At 34.1% G+C, this 24,402-nt stretch overlaps 2 protein-coding genes across 4 annotated transcripts in view; both read left to right on the top strand.

Annotated features, from left to right (window-relative positions):
- LOC145734192 (homeobox protein six1-like) overlaps positions 1–24,402 on the top strand; it is a 36,047-nt gene that overhangs the window by 4,038 nt on the left and 7,607 nt on the right. The window contains exons 1-2 of one of the 3 annotated variants that reach the window (XM_081987407.1): positions 12,019–12,274; positions 17,562–17,759. In XM_081987407.1, coding sequence (XP_081843533.1) covers positions 17,619–17,759 — 141 coding nt within the window. In that variant the 5' untranslated portion in view covers positions 12,019–12,274; positions 17,562–17,618. Of the gene's footprint in view, positions 1–12,018; positions 12,275–15,269; positions 15,430–17,561; positions 17,760–24,402 lie in introns of those variants that run through there. The other 2 variants (XM_081987408.1, XM_081987409.1) reach the window with 2 other exon arrangements.
- LOC145733611 (cilia- and flagella-associated protein 70) lies at positions 1,537–8,089 on the top strand. The gene is made up of 3 exons (XM_081986508.1): positions 1,537–2,283; positions 2,334–4,667; positions 7,577–8,089. Exons 1-3 carry the CDS (start codon positions 1,770–1,772, stop codon positions 8,047–8,049), a joined length of 3,321 nt encoding a protein of 1,106 aa, XP_081842634.1. The 5' UTR covers positions 1,537–1,769; the 3' UTR covers positions 8,050–8,089.

The raw sequence follows: 24,402 nt of genomic DNA, 5'->3' as shown, positions 1-24,402 counted from the left end.
CTATTTTATTGGTCACAAAATCAAATTTAAACTTTACAGTAATATCACCAGTATTAAGTAACTTTTAATAAAACATTCTTTACTTACTAACATATTCTTACATTTTGTGGGTTCCAGACTGACAAACACAAGATACGAAGGATAGCGGCGCGCCCATCAAGTCCTTCATGGGCCCACTATTAGCCCGTCAATGGGCATTAATTTCGGGTGCCTTTATGGGCATTTCCATCCCACTGCTCCCGTTCTTTGGGCTATTGTACCGCTGCCTGAATCGGCTCGATCCATTTGATGTGCTTTTCAACTTCCTAATGCGCTTAAAAAGACCCCTGCAAAGCAAGAGTCCGTCTCTATTTGTTATTTTTGACAAATTGTAATTCTACACTGAAATGGTTTTTATCTCTTTTATGTTAACGAAATTGCGGTGCAATTATTGGGACTGATTGCATTGTTGATGAGTGAATGGGCAGCGGCTACTGTCGTTTTAAATAGTTTGAATGAAATTTGAACTTTAGTAAACCCAAAGGCTGAATATACTGAAATAGGTAATAATACATAAATTATATCTTGTTGTAATGAAATCAAACATCTGTTTGACACTATATTTAACACAAGAAGTAAAGAACCACGGAAGCTAACCCGTGAAACTCCTTTATGCTTTCAAGTATTATCAGAAACACCTCTGTAGTGCTTGTAAATCGTTTATTATAATGCCACCGTATGGGTAAAGATGTTCTTTTAAAAGGAGATTATGGGTTTCATTGTTACGACCCCTTTTAAACGTCATTCCATTATAGCGACCATAAAATGGGTTTTAAAGATTACTGAAGAACCTACAGCTTCATTAAGAAATAATTTTTGATTTTCATTATTACTATTTTTTGATCATCAACTGATGTTCGAGACTCCCCTTGTAAAGTCAATTAAGAGAAAGTTTATTATTATGGCTTTTGAGGGCAATGATGATGGGTTTGAATGCCCTAAACACAATACTCTAGTTAGTAGGTCGTTTATCTAGAAAAATTGGGCAGAATCCCGGAATTTTCGGATGACAAATGTTTGGAATTATTGGTCCATTGTTCAGGTCTAGCGAGTTTATTATCAGGCAAGATATATTTTATTCGAGATTTGTCTGGTGGGAATAATCCTCAACGGTTATTTGTCATTTTTTAGGGGCAATACAATTTTTGCCTCTTCTTTAAACTGCAACTGGGAATCTTCGCTGGTGAAGTTCTCATCATTAAGCGATAAAGTTTCAAATGATTCTAGCGAAGTGCAAGATAGGGCGATAATGAGGTGATTGATTTTTGCATACGTCCTTATCTCTTCCTGAAAATCGGTGCCTAAACCTGACGAAACCGAGCCCGAAGGCCGAATAAATAATTCATACAGCATAAATCTGAAAAGATGCTTGTAATACCTTTGGCAGGCTAATTACATGTTTTGCCGCAATAAAATCGACCTGCCCAGTTACCTTTAATAGAATACTGGGCAGTGCTGTTATAAACTGTATGGTGTCACGTCAATAAAATAAACTTACTTCTGTAATTTAATTGGGCCTTAAATTTCGTTCAGCACGGACAGGCTGGAGGGATTTTTTATGAGAAATGTGCAGCATTAAGAGAAACCACCTTAACAAGATAAAAATACCACTTCTTCATGTAGGTACAGTATAAAACTACATTTTGCTGCTTTTTCTTGACAATAAACTTACCATTATTCTACTGATATAAAAACAACTCTGACAATAAAATGTCAATCAATTGAAACAAATGTCGTCCAAAAAAAGCAAAAAATCATCTCAAAAAAGCCAACTAACCGACACAACAAACGACTCCCAAACAATAGAAGAACCAATTCCGGAACCTCAACCTGAAAAACCTCCAGACATACGAACCATCTCTATTACCATAAGTTCCTTCAGGAACATATTACCTCTCTACCCAACGTCTGATATAAAAGTCGATTTGAAATACCTGAACCATCTTGGAGAAACCAAACCTATTCCAGTGACTGACGAAGAAAATCTACCAATAAGTGAATCATTTGAAATCAACATTGACGTGGATTCAGTTCAGCAAATTGATCAACTTGCTTCCAATCCAGTGTTTATTACTGCAATTCAATCATCGGGAGCTTTTGACGAAGGTCTTTATGAGCAACTTCAAGTATCTAAGGATGTCCAAGAGCAACCTGAACAAGTGGAAAGTCTTTTCAGTTTATATGAAGCGTTCACAGGTGACAAACCTGCAGTACAAATAACTGAAGGCAAAAAGAAAAAAAAAGGTGTGTTAAATCGTTTTATATGCCTGTATTTTAGTAAAAATGTATTGCAGAAAAACCAGAGAAGCCCTCTCGAGGCAAGTCACGTTCAAAATCAGCGACCAGTAAAAAGTCCAAACAATCTAAGTCCTCTAAGGGTTCCATTAAATCAGGAAGTAAAGGAAAATCAGACATATCTAACTCAATTAAGTCAGAAATCTATGGAATGTGCGTAATCGACCTGATTCCACTTTTTTTTGGTGAAACTTCCTTTAAAGAAACTCTCCTTCTGCAACCTGTAACTCAATCCTGTGAAATTTTGAGTACCTTCAAGAATTTTCCGGAAGTTTCTATTGAAGTCACCCTTAAAGGCAGTACGGCCCTGATTGACATCAAAAACATTTTGTACTTTACCGTAGAGTCTATTTGCAACGTCCCATCATTAATGCTAGCTGACATGGATTGTACAGTTTGCAGCATGTTACCTCTTCAAGACAATGGTGCTTTTCCAACTGTGTTCCACAACCCAAAAATCACAAGCAAAAAACCACCACAAAATGTCCCTAAAAGATGGCCGGGCATTCTAGATATTGGCTATAACGCCAACACTACCAAATACATGATTGATGTAGATTTTGATGAAGTAATCAACAAAGCAAACCTTAACATCAACGAAGGCTTTCAGGAAGACTCCCCTCGTATTGAGTTCAACTATCTTAAACGAAATATGATATTCAGGAATGGCAGTAACGACTTTGCTGCTCACGTTCTTACTTACAGGAAAATAGTTTTGGAGATTTACTTAACACCCAAATCCAAAAAACCCAAAACTTCAGATGCTTTTTCTGCAGATGAGGACCAAACTAAAGCAAGACAGAAAGCGTCCAAAGCTCTTCCCTATCTACATCTTATGGCAGTTATTGATGTTGTTGCGTTACTCTATCCGGGAGTTACTAAACTTCGTATAGCATCCCCTGTTAAAACTTTCACCTACGATGAAGCAGCTCTAAATGGTTTGTCAGAATCCTACTTTATGCCCAAACCCAAAGTGGACGCCACAAGCAGTAAAACTGGTAAAAGCAAAGCTGATGGTGGGAAAAAGAAGGATACAGACAAAAAAGATAAGGTGTCCAAGAAAGATAAAGCGTCTGCAATTAAAGAGGATAAAAACTTAGCTGTCAAATTGCCGCCACAGCCCGAAGAACCTCCACCACCAGAACCGAGTGTACAAATTTATAATGAAGACGGTAAACCATGTTTTATCTTAATTGAAATTGAGCTTCAGAAACCAATTTTTCCTAAAAGAGATGTAGAAGATTTGGAGTTAAGCCTGCGCAGTTTACAATTAGAAGCATTGCAATCATCCAAAACCATTCTAAACAAAAGTGTTGCCGACGACTTATACTGTCAAACTATTAAAGAGATTATAGATGACCTCACTAAACACTGGAACAAGTATAATGAACTCATTAATACAGTGCCATTACCAAAGGTCTCCAGCTTTATAGAATATTTGCAGAAAATAGGAGCATACCAGTCCTACGTCAGTTCGATTACTATATCCGCCACTCTGCTTATAAACAACAAATACCAATGCAAAGAAAAAGACTTTAAAAATAACAAAACCTATCAAAACCTCATTTCCGAGATTTTCACCGAACTAATCTCTCAGATGCATGCAGTTTTAAACAGCATGGTTTGTAGTGGTATGAAGGCTTTAGCTGACAAATATCCCAAGTCACTTGGAGATGTACTCTTCTACGCCAAAGAAGCTACAGAACTACAACTATACCAAACAGCTGACCGGTATTTCCTAGAAAGGATTTGCAGTCCAGACTCTCCAAATCCAGATTTTTGGGTTGATTACGCAATTTTCAATATAGAACTAAACAGCTCGGATAAAGCATTCGAATGCTTAAAAGAAGCAATATCCATAAACTCATCTCACCGTTACGCTTTACTGCTTTATGCTCTATTACTCGCGGATAAGGAGAACATTCAAAACGCCGAAACCTGTTTACTAAACTTGATGGTCCTGGAATCCAAATGGGCTGTAGGCTGGTGCATTCTGTATCTGTTCTACCAAAAATGCAACAGACTGGATGGAATGGAAATGGCTTTAGAAATGGGCAAGAAATGTATGTCAGTCGTGACAGCCAGTGATTACTTGTTGGAGTTCGAGGATTTGGCTTGGTGCGGCAGCAAAATTCCGGACACTTTGTTCTTCAGGACTGCTTCGTTGCTTTTAAAGCTTCGGCTGTTTTCTTGGGTTGAATTGGCCATAGCTGAGGAAGTTTTGGTTCCTAAACATTACGGTTATGTGAATTATTTACTGGCTGTTGTACGATATTACAGAAAGGATTACGAGCATTCTTTAGAACACTTGGAAGAGGCTAAAGATCATTTAGGTAATTGCAAAATATTGACCTAAATAATGTATGTAGTTGTTTAATTATGTAATGTTAAAGCAGGTTTTACAGCGCGCTTTGATGTCAAAGAAATTCATGAATTTATTCATGAAGCTGCTTCAAGGACAAATTTTACCAGTGTAAAACAAAATTTTATGTCAAATTTACCTTCAAATAATTTTACTTCAAATTTTTCACCAAATAGGACAGGTTCTATTTTCATCCAACTTATTTGATCAAACTTGCCGTTTTGCGTAATGCCAACTGCCAACAGATAAAAACGAAAAGTAAAGTGAGGTTAAAATCAGAGACTGACTATTAGAAATTCAGTTGAAGCTGCAGAATTCAATACATAAATACAGTATTCAAGGCGATTATGAGATTTCAAAATATTCAAAAAACCAGAAAAATAAGAAAACAAAGTAGGAATAATCTTCTTGGTTGGCCAAACTGTTTTCATTGACAGCTCTGACATAAAAGTGTGATAGGTGTAAAACGAAATCACATTATGCTTCAAGAAATTCATGAATTTATTTGCTGCATAAAATTTTATCAAATAAATGTGTCCAATTTCTTTGAAGTAAAACTTTTAGTGTAAAACCTGCTTTAGACTTCCCAAGAGACTTCTAATAGTGCCAGAAGCCTCTAAACTGCCATTTTGTATTGTCAGAAGCTTCTGAAACCTTCTTAAGTTTGGAAAGACTGTTTTAAAGCTGCCAGATGCCTCTGGCAGCCATTTTTAGATTCCAGAAGCTTCTGAACCCTTCTTAAGCTTGTGAAGACTGTTTTAAAGCTGCCAGAAGCCTCTAAGCTGCCATTTTGAATTGTCAGAAGCTTCTGAAACCTTCTTAAGTTTGGAAAGACTGTTTTAAAGCTGCCAGATGCCTCTGGTAGCCATTTTTAGATTCCAGAAGCCTCTGAAACCTTCTTAAGCTTATAAAGACTCTTCTAAAGCTGCCAGAAGCCTCTAAACTGCCATTTTGTATTGCGAGAAGCCTCTGAAACCTTCTTAAGTTTGTGAAGGCTGTTTTAAAGCTGCCAGAAGCCTCTAAACTGCCATTTTGTATTGTCAGGAGCTTCTGAAACCTTCTTAAGGTTGCTAAAACTGTTTTCAAAGTGCCAGAGGGCTCTGGCAGCCATTTTTAAGTTCCAGAAGCTTCTGAAACTTTCTTAAGCTTGCAAAGACTGTTTTAAAGCTGCCAGATGCTTCTGGCAGCCATTTTTAGTTGCCAGAAGCCTCTGAAATCATCTTAAGGTTGCTAAAACTGTTTTCAAAGTGCCAGAGGCCTCTGGCAGCCATTTTTAAGTTCCAGAAGCTTCTGAAACTTTCTTAAGCAGGTTTTACACCGCGCTTTGATGTCAAAGAAATTCATGAATTTATTCATGAAGCTGCTTCAAGGACAAATTTTACCAGTGTAACACAAAATTTTATGTCAAATTTACCTTCAAATAATTTTACTTCAAATTTTTCACCAAATAGGAAAGGTTCTATTTTCATTCAATTTATTTGATCAAACTTGCTGTTTTGCGTAATGCCAACTGCCAACAGATAACAGATTTTACTCTTGACATTTCATGTCAAAATAACTCGCTTATTTGACACTTGTGCTACTAGACTTATAGAAAGTGATTTATAGAGAATTTCCCGGTCTACAATTTGGTAAAAAAATCAACTCAATACCTGTCAAAGTAACCGAGTTGATGGCTGTCAAAGTTTTGGTTTCACTTTTGACATTTCATGTCAAAATAACTCGCTTATTTGACACTTGCGCTACTAGACTTATAGAAAGTGATTTATAGGGAATTTCCCGGTCTACATTTTGGTAAAAAAAACAACTCGATACCTGTCAAAGTAACCGGGTTACTAGCTGTCAAAATAACCGAGTTACTGGCTGTCAAAGTTTTGGTTTTACTAGTGACAGTTTAAGTCAAAATAACTCGCTTATTTGACACTTATGCTACTAGACTTATAGAAAGTGATTTATAGAGAATTTCCCGGTCTACAATTTGGTAAAAAAATCAACTCGATACCTGTCAAAGTAACCGAGTTGATGGCTGTCAAAGTTTTGGTTTCACTCTTGACATTTTATGTCAAAATAACTCGCTTATTTGACACTTGTGCTACCAGAACTACAGAAAGTGATTTATAAAGAATTTCCTGGTCTACATTTTGGTAAAAAAATCAACTCGATACCTGTCAAAATAACCGAGTCAGCGGCTGTCACTGATAAAAGTAAAGTCAACTGATAAAAGTAAAGTGAGGTTAAAATCAGAGACTGACTATTAGTATTCAGTTGAAGCTGCAGAATTCAATACATAAATACAGTATTCAAGGCGATTATGAGATTTCAAAATATTCAAAAAACCAGAAAAATAAGAAAACAAAGTAGGAATAATCTTCTTGGTTGGCCAAACTGTTTTCATTGACAGCTTTGACATAAAAGTTTGATAGGTGTAAAACGAAATCACATTATGCTTCAAGAAATTCATGAATTTATTTGATGCATAAAATTTGATCAAATAAATGTGTCCAATTTCTTTGAAGTAAAACTTTTGGTGTAAAACCTGCTTAACCTGTATACAGGTGTGGTAAATCCAAAACCGACCATAGGAAAACCGTGTAACTGACAGAGAAACGTAGATAATTGCATGCGTGGGACAAAGACAGAAAACGAAAAAAATATCAAGTAGGCCATATTTTTAGCGCGCTGTTGCCAAACGCCAAGTGTCACTCAAATACCGTCGACAAAATAACTTAGCGTTTGGCAACAGCACGCTGAAAATATGGCCTACTTGATATTTTTTTCGTTTTCTGTCTTTCTCCCGCGCATGCAATAATGTACGTTTCTCTGTCCGTTACGCGGTTTTCCTATGGTTTTGGATTTACCACACCTGTATATTTCTTTTAGGCGCAGACTATGGAGTATTATCCCTCTCAGGCCATGCTCTTCTCAAACAAGGCAAGTTTCTCCAAGCCAAGGAGGAGTACTTTAAAGTGATAGAGTCTTTCAACAGACCTGAAGATATCCACCTAGTGTACGTAAACTGTTCGAATGCTCTCAGTAAACTTGGTGATGATCAAACTGCCAGAAAACTTATCTTACTAGCGTGCAAACAACACCAAACCCCATACGTTTGGTTCAGTGCAGGCAAGCTGTATTTCTGCGAAAACGATCTACTCAGTGCCGAGGAATGTTTTAATGAAGCCAACATGAAGGATAATCAATATCCAGAAGTTTGGGCTTACCTAACTCTAGTAAACTTGAAGTTGAGTAGAATGCATGAAGCTGAACAATGCTATCAGCAAGCAATTAAAAGTCAACTGGATGATCAAGTTTTGCTTGGTAATATTAGTGCGGAATTTGCCAAGTTGAAAAAGTGATCCCTGCTTCTCTGAATGCATTATAAAGTGTTGTAAAGTCCGTTGAAACATTTTATTTGCATACCTTTTCTCGACCACCTTTTGCGCGGTCAGAATGACAAGATTTATTTATGATCTTGATAAAATATAACACTTGGCTACTCGAGAATAGCGTAGCCCCGGAGGATTTAGATAACGACGGAAGGTGTGAACCCTTTTCATTATTTCATTTTGATCGAGTGATTTGATAAGGAGAAACGCATTGCTCTGCAAACGTCTACCTAGCCAGGAAATAATAGAATTGAATATAAAGGTCAAGCTTTATGGTCTTTTTTTGTCAGTTGGGATGCTTCCTGTTTATCTGCAGTTGGACCATACAGACAATATTCTCACGAATATTCAATTCTTTGAGATTGTCATTTCGACTACTGTTTTAAAATGACAACTTACTTGAAGCCTTTTTTCAGTCCTAATTTCCATTTTGCTCAACCCTTTCACATTCGCAATTCGATACCTTTGAGTGTTAACGAACAAGCAAAAGTTACAATACACTTTCATGAGAAACTATGTTTGGATGTCACGTTTTAAAAACAACGTATCGGTTACGAGTCAAAATATAATACAAGTGGGGTTGATTTAGGTTTTACCGAAGGGTAGTTTGATAAGTTTGGTTGGAGTTTAATTAAGTATTTAAATTATGACTGCCTGAGGTAGGTTTGAAATTTAAGCTAAGTGTCACGTACTAGAAAGTTGATAAGGGTTCAGATTTGGTTATTTAAACATAGTAGATAAACCATTTACTAGAGATATTATACATTTACCTGTAACATCTTTAAGACGTTTCTGATGACGTATTTACTGTGTCACTATGCAGAATGTCTCTTGCGTATAATCCAGTAGTGAAAATAGTTTTATCTACTATTATCGCACGGTAATGATCCATTACATAGCTTCCTTTCAGTTACGTAATGATCGATTTTACTACACTAGTGCGATAATAATTGATTTTATAAAGCACCCTATAAGAGTACAATAAAACAATTATTATCGTTATAGTGGCTGTAAACTTCCTCATTACGTAACTGAAAGTTAAAAACAGGGATGTAAAAATTTTTTCAGAAAATTTTAGGTAATTTTCTGAAAAAATTGGATAATCTGAAAATTTTGACAAATGACACTTTACGTAATTTTTGTACTATTAACCTGAAGGTATTTAGGCAGTTTTGGTTAATTTTAAAAATAAAAACAAATATGAAAAAAATCAGAAGGCATCACCTTTGAAAATTCTTGACAATTCTAGTTTTTAATTTTTCAAAGTCAAACGGTACGTGGTACCAAAAAAGTGTATAGAAGGTAAAAGTTGCATTCCATCGTGGGTGCATTTGTGGTAAAAACTTCAGACCTCTAACCTGAAAAGTTCCTGAGATATTGATCACAAACTGCAAAAAACGAGAGCCAACTTTCACGCCTTCTAGCGGCTAAACGGGGCCACTTACTCGTGTCCACTCAACGTCACGTGATAGCTCCATTTATTATCTTTCTTTTGTTATACGATGTGTTTATACAGGGTGTTTCAAATAAGTGAGTTAGGAACGATTTTCTGGAGAAGTGCACCAAAATTTCGCTCAAATTGGGAATTTCTGCTTTCGAGGAGGGTGGTCAAAGGCTGCTAGAGCAAAAACAATTGAATGTCGATACACACATTTTACATCAAGTAGGCCTAGAATTTGACATAGATTCCAAAAATCGAGTGGTTTGTTGCTCAAATTTGGGACACCCTGATTATCTAGGAATAAAGTATATGCAAATATCTACAAGATTCTTATTTGGTAATTTTCTTTGTAAAACGAAAAATAAACAATTTACAGGGATGTTAAAAATTCATTAAATCACCCTGTAAACTACTCCATTTCAATGTCAATAACTCGCTTATTTTGACAATTCGGGTGGTTCAATATACCAATTTGTAGTCGTTGAAATTCTCTTTTGACCACTCTGTATAGCGTTTTTACCTAAAACGTCGAATAATTTACTGTTAAAACTGAGTTGTTTGATTTTGACAGTTTTTACTGTGACAGCCCATAACTCTGTTATTTTGACAGTTCAATGGTGGTTCAATATACCAATTTGTAGCTCTTGAAATTGTCTTTTGATCACCCTGTATACCATATCTGGTAAAAATGTCACGCTACCGAAAGATTAAAGCTTTTATACCGGTAATGTGTTGTCCAGAAGGAATACATTTATAAATAATTTTTTTTTTTAATTTTCAGAAAGTTTCTGGTAATTTTCTGAAGAAAATTGGAATATCTGAAAATTCAAAAATAATTAGTTTTTTAATTAATTGTACATACAACAATCCATCAATATCAATTCAAATAAAGTTGAATGTACTTTTAATCATTTACCCCCGTTTAAGCGGAGCTTAATTTAAATGTCGTTCAGACTGTGACAGTACAGGTGAAAAAAGTCACACTCCAAACCACACTTAACTTGCTATGCTTAAAGTACGACGGTGCAAATGGCTTATTATCTCATTAGAATGCATGATAAGTTTGACAATAACATTGACAAGTTTGACAGTTGTTTTCCCTATCAAGAAAAATGTTCATTTAAGCATGAAGTAATTTTCCGGTAAATTTTCAAAAATAGAACTTTTCCGACCCGAAAATTACCGCTTTTACATCTCTGGTTAAAAAACTGCTAATTTCCGTGTTGATCGTGGATAAAATATTGTAGTACAATACTCGTGTGGTATGGCAAATTAGTGGACTAGTGTGATTATTAATACTTCCCATTCGTGACTATTAAAATGCTCATACCACACTAGTAATGTAAATAACTATTACACTACTGGATTCTACGCGAAAAGTTGCTGTAGAAATGTATTTATAGAATTAAAAAATAATCAACCTGAAAGTTTTTAAGAAAAGTATGAATTCTGCACTTTCAGTAGGTTTTCTATCAAATTTGAGCTTCAAACACCAACCCACCCTGTATAACATTTATTTCAAAATTAAAAAGTAATGAATTCGTGAGAATGATACACTCGGTGTACTTAATACAGTTTTAATTTTTATAAGTAACTTATCTTAAAACAAGTTTTTAATCAATTTTTTCTTTTGGTTTGCTCAGTTAAGTATAATGACTTTTGGGCTGAAATGTTTTGGCAACCAAGCTTAAAGCTATGTCATAGAAGATTTTGTGTATTATACTACTTTCTGATATAGGGTGTCCGAGTTTTTTTTGTAAAAACGTCTTATTCATATAAAGAACCATCATGAATTCAACAGTTATGAAAGTGTTTGCACGACAATTCTGGATTTACCTCCTTAAATTGAAATTTTCAAATTTTGAACTAGAAGGGTACTTAATTTACGAGGAAAATTACGATGGTTTTTATGGTATCTAGGTTTTGTTTTCCTTTTATAGAGTTGTTAATTTTCACTACTTTTACTTATTTTTGATTATTGCTGGGATTGTGCTTTATGTCCATGAGGCGGTTGGTTCTTAACTTATTTTAAATAATTGATGGTAGAAGAGTTAGGAAGAATGCTTCGTTAAATATAGTAATTGAACCATTTTTTATAAGTATACCATCGTAATCATTAGCAACATCAAAGTTGCACCGCAGCCATCTTCAATAAAAAATTAGCATAATTCACTTTTTAATTTTTTGAATAATAACCAAAATCACCTAATTAACCAATTAAAATGTAATAATGTTTGAGAAAATAAAACAATAAGCTGATATACGTTCTCGCTTACGCCTCGCCCCAGGATATTACACCAAAGCATTACAAGAAGCGGATAATAGAAAATTAACACTCGAAGTAACATGTACATGTACAACATTAATTCAAAAAAACCATTCTCCCATTGGTCGTCTTCGGTTGGTTACCACGCCTCTGCTGCCTTGGCAACCCACCTATACTGTACCGCCCAGAGTAGCTTTCTAAGTAGGAAGTCTAAAAACTCGTTTCAAAACGGCAGTTGATGCGGGAACTTGGCCGGCAAAAGTGCTGGGCTGTCCAGCTTTAAGTCCGAAAAAAACTTTCAAACTTGGTCTTAATTCCGCGAGAGAAACACGTTCTTTACGCAACCGCGCCTAAAATTAGAACCACTGGCATTCCAAATTTATCCTTGGTGTTTTATTTAGTGTTGGATGTTGGTTTGGACGCGGATTTTATTGTTTGTGTATGGACTCGTTTTAGTGATTTCTGGTGTTTGTTCAAAGTGTCTACAGGTAAATATAACTTAGTATATACACCACGAACCATAGTTTATAGACGCAACATCTATTGTCTCTAATAAAGAACAGTTTTTATTTTGGATCATAATTTGAAATACAGCCAATACTTAGCGATCTAGAAAATAAACAATATGACAAGTATCTCTAACTAAAATTAAGTGACTATAACTCCCAAGTGAAATAAATAGCTGTAAACAACTCGGAACTGCCAACAGCTCTTAATTATTGATTTGTTTCAATCAAAGTAAACTAATCCTATTGATTTACCAAGTTTAGTACCAACCAAGTAAAACTAACATGAGTCGAACAACAAAAGACTATGCAAAACAGATGTACTTTAATTTTATTGCTCTTTTAAAAGATAATCTTTCATCCAGTCAGCTTTATTTCCATATCACTGTGAGACCAAACATATTAAGTCCACGATGATTTTTTGAAATCATGGGAAACATAAGTTATTTACAAGTTTTCATTGTAACCATTTAATTAAGTTAATTTTCTGGCAAAGGCTTACCAAAAACTATGACACTGTTGTAGAAGAAACGTTTACCAACGTCTGCTTAATGGTGCATTAAGTATTTTTAGTCAAAAAATTGTACTTTTTGTTTGTTTTTGCTTTGCCCCAAAAACTCTTGCAGAAATTTGCAATTTTTGAGAATTATAATATCTGGAAAATCACCCTTAACCTAATAAAAAAAAGAAACAAAGTAAAAGCATAAGCAAATCCTTTGAAGCAAAATTAGAAAAGCAGGTTTGTAATTATAATAATGATTTGCTTTTGCTAACTTGCATTTTGTTATTTCACTCTTTGCTCCTTCAATCAGTTCAATCAATTATTATGTTTTTTTGTATACATTTTATTAAACAGAGCACAATAAGATAATAATCTTTACAAAAAGAGAAACTGCCATTTGATCTTAAAAACTCAAAACAATTCACACTTAATCTACTGTAGGTATTAAGGCTGCTACAATTTCCTAGAAAGTAAGCAAAAATAATATAAAAAAACAGTGTCTGAAATAGTTATTTATCTAACAAGTGCGTAAAGTGGTACTTTCTCGCACGAGACTTAAGTTAAAGAGCGGAAAAGACGCTTTCCGCATGTGTTAAGTACAGGGTGATTGATTCAAATTTTGACCACCCCCTTAACCTCCATAATTTTGAGTTTAGCAAAAAACGTTAAATACAAAACTAGTAGATATTTAGCTCTACTTTTTTCTTGGATAAACAGTTATTATACAGGGTGTCCCAAATTTCAGTAAAGAACCAAGCTTATGTTTTTTTTTAAATACAATGACCAACTTTTTATCCGATATTTGAATTCTACGTCAAATTCTACAAAAATGTCTGTATCGATATTCAACTGTTTCCAGTTTTGTTACTAGTTTTGTATTTAACGTTTTTTGCTAAAATCAAAATTATGGATGTTAAGGGGGTGGTCAAAATTCAATCAATCACCCTGTATAAAGCTTTTTTCATTAAATTGAAGGAAAGTGTATAGCAAAATTACTAAACTGAAAGCTCCTGCAAAGATGATTAAAAATGTATTCTTAATTGAGAAATCAAATAAACAGTTATGGTTTTTTGATTTAAATGTTTTTTTTTTAATAAAATGAGTACGTATTTTTTCTTCGCTTGAACTCATAATTTATAAACATAATTGATAAATACATAAATTGATTCTGGAAAATCTCATAAAAAGGTTTAAATGAGTGCGGAAAAGTGCACTTTACCGCACCCGAGAAGGAAAAGATTTTTGCAACTTTTGGCAGGATTAAACAATAATCAAACAGTTCCTTTGGTTACCTAAACTGATCATTTCATTATCTTCTCCATATTTAAATTATTCATTTTTACTGAGTGTGAATTTCGATTAATTGGGGATTAACACTCAAACTTCTCATGCTAATAATTATTTATTCATAGCATTCATTTATATAGACGAATCAAAGGATTAGCAACATTGTTGTGCCTAAACAGTATTTGTGGTTAATCCTTTCAAGAGTCCAATATTCACTAGAAAGATTATTAAGCTATACAAGTGGAGTAAATGTGATGTTTTTCGTATACCTTTGTCATAATCGAAGAGTTAATCTCTTGTTAAATATGACGCACAATTGACTTAGCAAAACTGTCATTCATCATTTAGTTTTTGTGATGAATTTGATAGAAATAGAAACGATAATAGGTCAAGTACATCCATTGGTCACAAGTCAGAAAACGTCATAGTCACGTGAGAATTCAACCAGTCAGGGACAAACAGACGTAATGTCATTTTTTGATGATGACTGAACCGGTTAGTGTAGAATAATTTTTTCAACTTTTGGACAGAAGATTATTAGATTGATTCAAACTATACCTATTTCAACACAACAAACATTATCAAAGCCTAAAAGACAACAGTAATCCTTATCAATATATGGATTACCAAACCTTCGAATGTGAGCTAACAGCTTACCACCAAAATCAACCAAATAAACCTTTGATAATGTCATACAAGTTTACTCATAAGTAAGACTAAGACAGGTTTACACTTATGTCTTAACTGTCATGTTATGTAGTACGTGTTTTCCTTAGAAATGCAAAAAAAAAGAAGTGAAAAATCAGTTTTTATATACCTACCAGATATCAATATTTTGTTAACTTATCTTTTTTACGTATATGAACCTTACTCTATAAGCTTAAAGAAACAAAACTACGTATACGTAAGAATTGTATTTGCTCGAACAAATCCATCACGGATTAGATGCAGCAAATATTTTCTTTATCGAATTTCATTTAAAGTCAAATAAACATTAGGAAAGCTGTTGATCAGATTAGAAATATATCGGCAAAAATCTTTGTATTGTGTATAAGCAGCAGATTAAATAGCAATTTTAGCTTATGAAGATGGATGGTTAAACAAGGATTAAATTCCGATTTACGAATGGAAAAAAGCAAAAATTCTATTCGGCCCGATAATCCCGTTTTGTTTGATTTTGAGTCGAATTTTAATGGTGATCTAATTAAAAGCGATTTGTCCAAGATAAAATCAACAATTTTGGAACGGCACCCGTTGTAGCGGCATTTTAATAAGAACCATCGAGAGTGGAACAAGTTACGTTATTTTATGTTTATGGTGAAACGATTTGTGTCTTCCTAATTATATGGTAAGTAAAGTAAAGTTTACGGTGTTATGCCTGAAAGATGCTATAGTTTAACTCGTTTACATGCACTTTTGCTGTGATTATCAAAAAATTAAATAAACTTTCCAAAAATCAGTAGGGAATTTACAATTTTTTTGTTCGTTATTTGGATTCTATTTTACGTAGTGAACGGAATAACAAATTAATTGAAATTTAGTTTATACCAACCGCTTTTGGGTGCTGTTATATTAACTTGTGATTGTTGAAATATTGACCATTGAGGAAGGTAAAAACTGACTGGTATAGTTTATTTTAATTTTAATTTATACTTGTAAAGTCATCCCCAAAGAGTTGTTGAAAAAAGCTGTTTTTTAATAGCTACCGCAATATGGTGACTAAAACGTTTTATTAACTCTAATTTTTGGAAATAATACAGGAAATTAATTGAAGAACTAAATAGGTGATAAAGCAGCACTTTGCATATTTGTGCATGAAATATTGTAACAACATTTTTTATAAATCTGCTTTTTTTAGTGAACATAAGTATAGAAATCTGTAATTGCAGCATTTATAGCAGACTTTTTTCCATATAATCTGTCTTCCACTTCATTTGATTAGAAGAAGAGAACAATCATCATCAAAAAAATTAGTGCTAGAGATAGAATGTCTCGCTTTATGCAGTCTAGAACTCGTTTAGATATGAATAAAGATTTATGTTAAACAGGGTTTGATTTAATCTCTTTGTATACGCTTTAGAAATTAACAAGGAAATGCTGGTCGGTAGAGAGTTGTTTGTGTTTCTACAGTTTAGTACCTGTTTGTTTAATATTTTCGTGTTGTTGTTCTTTTAGTAACTATCCAACTCTTTTGTACAGAAATTTATTGTTGCTCAGACATCTTGACATACTTATCACCGATAGATGCTAATGACTTGGACCAACCACGAGCGATTCTAGTTTTAATAAGCCTAATTATTTATCCAAATCAGCTTATCAAAGTTGACGTGGCAGAAAATTTGCATTCCATCTCATTCTTATGCTAATCGCTTATATGACAATAACATGCTAATTTCGTGACAGTTCTAAAACAATCGAAACGCCTTTACCGTTTATTTGGTAAAACCATTAGCGGGAATCAATCAAGTGTTGTAATAAATTATATGCTTCTATTAGCAGGTTAATCTTGGGACGATTATGAGATTAATGGTTGGACTTCAATGATATCGCCAGTGATCGATTGGGAAATTCCCAAAGAATTAAAATTGAATTAATAAAAAACTGATGTTATTTTAGGTGATGATTATTAAATGTTTTGTTGGGTTTTTTTACATGCAAATAATTTTGAACGATTAAGATTGAATGAAGATAATAATATAAAGTAATGAACAACTCACAAATTAAAAATTCAGTTTTTATCAGACTGAAAAATATGATATTTTTGACATTTGAAGCAAAAATCAAACTTGCTGACGTATTTACAAGATTTTACGTTCCTGATTTAAGATTTAAATTGATTTATTACTATAGAAATGGGAGTGTGGAAACATCTGGTGCATTCACACGTTAATTGTCATTTGTCAAATCAGATCCGTTGTGTATGATTAGCGCACTTTACCTGATAACTGTCAACATTTCGTCACTTTTACCATTTTTGGTAAATTTACATTTTTTACGGATAATTAAGTGTGTATGGTTAAACTTTGGTCTAGTTAGGAGGTCAGAATGTGAGTTTCATGACTACTAACTTTTAAATTTGTTTATTTTACAAATTATTACGCAAACTAAAAGCTGGGGATTGACTTCCTACTCGTGTAAACATTGTCATTTTGTTAATCACTGGATCTTGTGATTTAAAATTTTTAGTATTTTTTTTGTAGTGACCACTTAACTGTACCAAAATAGTCTGGAAGTAAATTACTGATTGGCAGTTGCAGTGTTGTGAGACTCTAGAAGTTTCTTCTAACATTCTAACAAAAAACTCTTATTACATTGGGATTTTGTATAAGTTTACACAGCTAATGCTAAGTTTACCCGTTATTCCAACCCATAACGTTTGCATACTGTTCAGGATTATCATACACTTTACATAACTCTTAAGTGCAATTTTCGAGGTCACTGTATTCATTTGCACTCAAAATTTACGTTTTTTCTTTTTAGAGTGGCTCCAATCAGATGCGATGACCGAGGGTTGAAATTCTTCCGCCCCCGAGTGCGATGCTGTCGGCTGGCATGGGTTACGGGGCCGCCCCCGGCACAGTAACGGGCGCTACGCCCTCTTATTCGCCGCCGCCAGCTAGGCATAGCCCCCTTCCGAGTTTCGGATTTACGCAGGAGCAAGTGGCTTGCGTGTGTGAGGTAGGCAATTTATGTTTTTTTTTTTTTTTGGAATAATTTTCCGTGTTTAAGTAAGCCATAATTGGCTAATGTTTGAGTTCAATTTGTGGTTGTTGATGGTTATTAGTAGAGAAGGAGTGAACAGAATGGCACATAAGATTACTAAAATTAACACACAAAACTGTTTTACAAACGTAGCTGGCTGGAAATTATTACAAACAACATTTGGCTAATTAATGAATCCAAGTGAAATTATTAAAATCGATAATTAGGAGTTGGTTCAAACATTGTTCCGTCGTAGTTTGAAAAAAAAGTATATTATGTAACTAGGCGTAGAAAGAGGCGCATTCTACATCCGTGTACCATAATATACTATTTTTTTTCAAGCGGCATGTATTAGTGGCTCGATTTCTTTTTTCAAGATTTTGTCAGCATTTTTCAAACTTCGGCCATTTTGAGAACTTTTTCGGTAAAAAAACAAGCGTACATACCAGGATTCATGGTGGTAACCTTTCATGTTTTTTTTTTAAATAATTAAAAATAAAAATAATCAAAAAAAAATTAATAAAGCAGTAAATTCAGAACGCCTAACCGTAATTACGGTTGAAAGCGATAGATGGCGCTAGACATCCATGATACGGCCTCTGGTGGACAACTTTGGAAATGGCTTTGTGTTATCGTGTTAGCCGTGTCGTGTGTCGTGTCTTAAGTTTGTTTGTTTACGTTGATTTTGATCACAAATTTAGCCCTGGCACCTTCAGAAAAAACTGTATTTTTGTTGTGAACATGAAAGGATTGTATTGTACAGCCAAGCAAAGTAAGTGTTGCATTAATTTTATCGGCTTTTTTCTCATAGTCTGGATCAAGTTCTAGAACATTATTTTTTTACCTCCTAGGACAATAATGAAAATCCATTTTTGTCTAGTAACATAATGTAGCTTTTCTACGCCGGCAGTACAGATCAATAATAAGCTTTTTGTTAGATCGCTGGAAAAAAAAATACTAATCATCAGTTGTATACGCGACAAAGCAAACCGAAATCACAGGCACCCTTGACAATTTGACAATGACAGTGACAGTGACGTCTGCCGGTAATGGTGGATGTCAACTAAAGAATGTGTCTATTTCTCTCTGTATAATGCAAATAAAAAAAGATAGAATTATTTTATATGCGTATTTGGTTGCCTATGATAAAATTTTGCATTAAAAGTAAAACAGGCGAGAATAGTGGTGACAGTTTGTATTGTGGAAATTGAGTTTTTTGAGGATTAGACGAATTTTTACGTTTAAAATCAAGACTTGAGGTTATTTGCGGCCGTTCATAAGTTTTTCAAGCCACATTGTAACAGCAATTCAGGAAAAAGCCCAACCGTGTCAGTTTTTTACCGGATCTAACTCAACAGTGATTGAACACTTTGAAGGGGGTTGATTTTACTCCAACACTATACTAACTGGTAAGTACAAGTGCTTTCTAGTACAGTAAACTTATTAGGTACTTGTTACATGCATAGGTATGTGGGTTTCATTTTAAAGCGTCCTTCATTGTGAGAGCAACAAAAAAATAGGTTTGAATGCATGTTCTTGGTAATAACACAACCATTTACCAGTTTTGCTTACCTAGTTTCAAGGATTTACAGATTTTCTTGTATTGAACGGTGTTTAAACTACATAGTTTGCTGTGTGTTGTACTTTCCAGAACAAATTTGTTTAGGCTGGACTTGATTGTGTATAAAAAAGCTCTTCAACTGCTAGAGTCATCTAACTAATACATATCTGGATCAGGAATGAACCTTTTTTGATTTTTCACTCACAACTTGCAATCAACTACACGAAATAATAAAAAAAAACATATTTCTTACTACATCTACAATCAAACAAATAACCCCAATAGTATGCAATTTTCTTGTTGTGCATTGCTTTGTTGTGGATTGTTTCACACATAACGCTTTCATTAATAACATTTTTCTCATGCTTTTACGTATGGATTACGTCTTTTAGAAGATCACTCTGTGCCATTCTTATGTTGTCTAGTTGTTCCATAAATAGAACGACGCTCAATAAAAATATGTTTCAAATGCGGTATAGTCGTGCAAAAGAAGATACAAGTACAGCTTTTGAACGTTACCCTGTAGAAGACATTCATTGTCCATATGTTATGCATGCCCAAACTTACATCCGGCAAAGTGGCTTTTAACCAGCACCAACTTAATTAAATCGCGGTAGTAAATGTTCACTTGAAACCATCTTTTGTTTCCCCACTCGGTTCCTGTCTACCCAATAAACATTTCGAACGTTACGTTCAAAAACCAGCGGATAAACACCAGAAGACGTGTAATTAACCGAACCTTCTTTCGTCGCGTACTTTCCAGTACAAAATGTTAAATAAATAGCAACGTAAATGTGGCTCTTAGCAGTATTTTATTTTTGTTTATATGGGTAACGTTTCCTGTGTGATGTTTTTGGAGTAATTCGATCTTACTGTGTACTCCGAACTTTACGAGAACTCGTAACGGCCTCTAGACAGCATGATAAATTCGTATGTACGACCAGCATAAAAGATATGATTGTTCTGGATGTTGTTATTACCGCTTTTTTTAATATTACGATTGTTTATTTGTATTGAATTGAAATATACTGCTTTGGATGTAAAAATATTGTTTATTTTTCCGTCACATAAATGAAAGAATGAGTCAATTATAGCTAAACCATCCATACAAACCAATCTTAGAAAGTTAGCACTTTTTTGTTCAATTTTATTTAACCAAACAAAAATCACATATTTCTGCAATGTTGGTCAACGAACCACCATTACCACCTTACCTCTTCTTTCTAAATTTCTGGACAATTACTAAGCTTTGTCATTTCAACCCATTCTTCCTCTACTCTTGGGTGTTTCATTTGAAAACCAAAAGTTAGTATTTTTTTCGACTGACATGGCAACAATGAGCAATATATTAAGAAAAAAAATATTGAGGCATTTTCTAGATATTTCTAATATACCATCATAAAACATTTATTCAATCTTCTTGCTAAATTTTTAAGCAATTAGCCAGCTCAATCACATCACATTTTGATGCTGAAAGAGCTTAATTCTTGGAGTAGAATTGCTGTTCTAAATAAAAATATCGCAGCCCACCGGTACGCAATTTAACCACAACAAGCCAAACTTGCAGTAAAGGTATCGAGTGAAAAATTACGAGAAAAACATTACAGAAATGCTTAATGTCCAAAGAGACACCCACGGAGAACAGCGATATACCTCAACATCCAGGGTCGGTGGTAATACGAGATTAATTCCCGCCAAAGCAAAAGCCCAGTCTGGGATGATAAATGGGACCTCTGATTCTTGGGCTTGAACTTGCCACGGAACGTGGGTGACACAACTTGCTGACTACGCTATGGCGATTCTTCGTTTTCGCGGATGATATGGCGAGACGTTATCAAAAATTACGTCACGCCAGCGCGAAAAAATCCAACTTGATTTATTTAATTGCTGTCTGTGGAGTTATGCCCTCTCTATGTTGCGACTTTTTGCATTCTTAATGGCGGTTTACACGGAACTAGTGGCCACTTAAATGCAAACCAATGTTTGTTGGTAAGTTGGTTCGTAGCTTGTTGCTCAAGGTGACAAGAAGGATAACTCGATAAGCTGCTGGTCATAATATAGACGATCCCAACCAATTGCTGGAGAGTACGAAAAAATTTAGAAGCAGAACAAAATTGCTTTCTTGTACAAATATATCAGATTTCCATTGATTGATCAAGTAAGATTTGACTCATTGTTAATTCATGCAGAGTGATTCAGACTACCACGTGTCTAAACAGTGTCAAAAGTACAATCCTGTCAAATGGTTGTACAGGGTGCTGCATTTTCGATGGTTTTACGGGGTACAGAGAAAACGGTAATAGATAGAAAAAAAGTAGCATACGTGTTCCGATCTCTTTTTCCGAGCTGAGATGACTGGCGAAGAGTGGGCTGCGCAAACTTCTTTTGTTTCAAAGATACGGGGGGTTTTTGAAAAATGGTCATTTTTCAACCTCCTCTGTATTTCATTTGCTATAAAAGTTATTAAAAAAATAAAAACGGTATCTGGTACAACTTTTCACGTAGAATTCAATGACGTAGCCGGTTTTTTTCTATTACGTTTAGTTTTTGACATATGGCAGTAAGTTACATTTTTTTAAATGGAACACCCTATATATTTGTACGTCATTTAATTCTGTTCATTTTTACCTTTTCAACAGTGTATTACAACATATAAGTTTGTAAAGGTTAATCGTCTTATTTAAAAAAAAAAGTCGTTTGCTGAGTTAAAAAAATGCCAATATCTAAAATACGAAACAAAAACAATCGGAAATCATATAAACTAACACATTATAAAATTCAATATTTTTAATAAATCCTATAATTAAAAAAAATCTAAATTACAAACAGTTCTACCGTCGCTTTAATAAGAAAAGTGGCCATTTCTATTTTCTACTATTTTTAAGGTAGAAGTTAAAAAAAACTGTTTATAAACGACATGTAACATGTTAATATGAACATAGCCAGATTTTGTTTTGACTGTGGGTATTTTTATACATATTATTTAGCCCGTTTTTGTTAAAGAAACGCCTTTTTTCTAAATATCAATTTTAACATTTACAAACTTATATGTTTTAATACACCGTTGAAACAGTAAAAATCAACAGAATTAAATGACGTAAAAATATATAGGGTGTTCCATTTAAAAAAATATAACTTACTGTCATATGTCAGAAACTAAACGTAATAGAAAAAAACTGACTACGCCATTGGATTCTACGTCAAAACTTCTACCGGAAACCGTTTTTCCTTTTTTGATAACTTTAATAGCAAATGAAATACAGAGGAGGTTCCAAAATGACCATTTCTCAAAAACCCCCCGTATCTTTGAAACAAAAGAAGTTTGCGCAGCGCACTCTTCGCCAGTCATCTCAGCTCGGAAAATGAGATCGGAACACGTATGCTACTTTTTTTCTATCTATTACCGTTTCCTCTGTACCCCGTAAAACCATCGAAAATGCAGCACCCTGTACAGTCATGAGGGCTAGTTAACATATAGGTGTGGTAAATCCAAAACCGTGTAACTGACAGAGAAACATAGATAATTGCATGCGTGGGACAAAGACAGTAAACGAAAAAAATACCAAGTAGGCCATATTTTCAGTACGCTGTTGCCAAAATCTAATACCGTCGACAAAATGTATTGGATTTTGGCAACAGCGTACTGAAAATATGGCCTACTTGGTATTTTTTTCGTTTACTGTCTTTGTCCCACGCATGCAATTTTCTACGTTTCTCTGTCAGTTACACGGTTTTGGATTTACCACATTTGTATAACAATTTAACTATAGTTCATTTAAAAACTAGAAGAAAGCCTGACATACGCAAACAAAATCCCTAGGTTTGATTTATGAGTTTGAGTTACATTGGCATAAGTTTTGGATCTAAAGGCGTTATGATCTGAAAATCACATGGTGGTTTCTGCTGTGTAAATCATACTATTACCACCAACCTAATTCACATCCACTCCTCCTAGTTTTTAAATAGACTACAATAATAATGTTGTTACATTCTATCCACGACAGGGCCATATCGCCTTACTCATTTCTATTCGACAATAACAAGCAAACTTCGATAGTAATGGAATTTGCTTCGTGTTACAGATACAGTCAACATAATACGTATCGATACATGTATCACGGCAAAACACACGGACAACCACCCACTAAATTCATGTAAACCACTGATATACTAGACAATGCAATTTCAATAGGGAAAATCAATCAAAAATTCGAACGTCTGGTAAAAATCCGCAACGGAAATGCTTTTGAGAAGTTAATTTATCATAATCAGAAGCTCGCATTGCAAATTAATCATTTGGTATACTTACCTTTCAGTGATTAATTTGCAGATAAAAATTTTAACACTTTAAATTAATGGTTGTCGATAAGCCCAATTCACAGACATGCCTTATTCGGCAGGCCGGATATGCGCGCAATCAAGTATGGTAGTAATCTCTGTTCACCAAGGAAATTACTCGTTTAATGGTGCTCTAATTGTTTAGAGATGAGATGTTCATTTTAATTTGCGTTATGTAGTATGCAGATTTTTTTCTATTATATTTGGTTTTAATCGCAGGAAGTTTATGCAACCAGAGATACTTAACATTGGGGGCGTTCAGAGCGAATTTGACGTCGTTTAACCAAATAATATTTTCCAGCTGTCAAAGTACGTCATCGTGACGTAAAAATGGTCGATTTGGCAACATTTTAAACATTTCCCATTAAATTATAAAAATTGTCAGTTTGGCAACACTGTAAAATGAAAATTACGTTTTGTTATTTCAAAATTTGATTATTCGACAACATTGCTAACTTTTTATATTAAATTAAAATAATTGTCAATTTGGCAACACTGTAAAATTGAAATTATCTATTGTTTTTACAAAATTTTATGATTTGACAACATTCAACATTGCAAACATTTTATATTAACTGAAGATAATTGATAACTTGCCAACACTGCAATCATTTAATTTGATGAAAATGATGAATTTGGAAACATTGTAAAATTTCCTATTAAATTACAAAAATTGTCAGTTTGGCAACACGCTAAAATTGAAATTATCTATTACAAAAT

Source organism: Ips typographus, linkage group LG9 (genome assembly GCF_016097725.1).
Source record: "Ips typographus isolate SLU linkage group LG9, UJ_Ityp_2.0, whole genome shotgun sequence".
In the NCBI taxonomy this organism is placed as follows: domain Eukaryota; kingdom Metazoa; phylum Arthropoda; class Insecta; order Coleoptera; family Curculionidae; genus Ips; species Ips typographus.
Note: the sequence above shows the minus strand (reverse complement) of the source record. Positions and strands in the feature narration are given on the sequence as shown.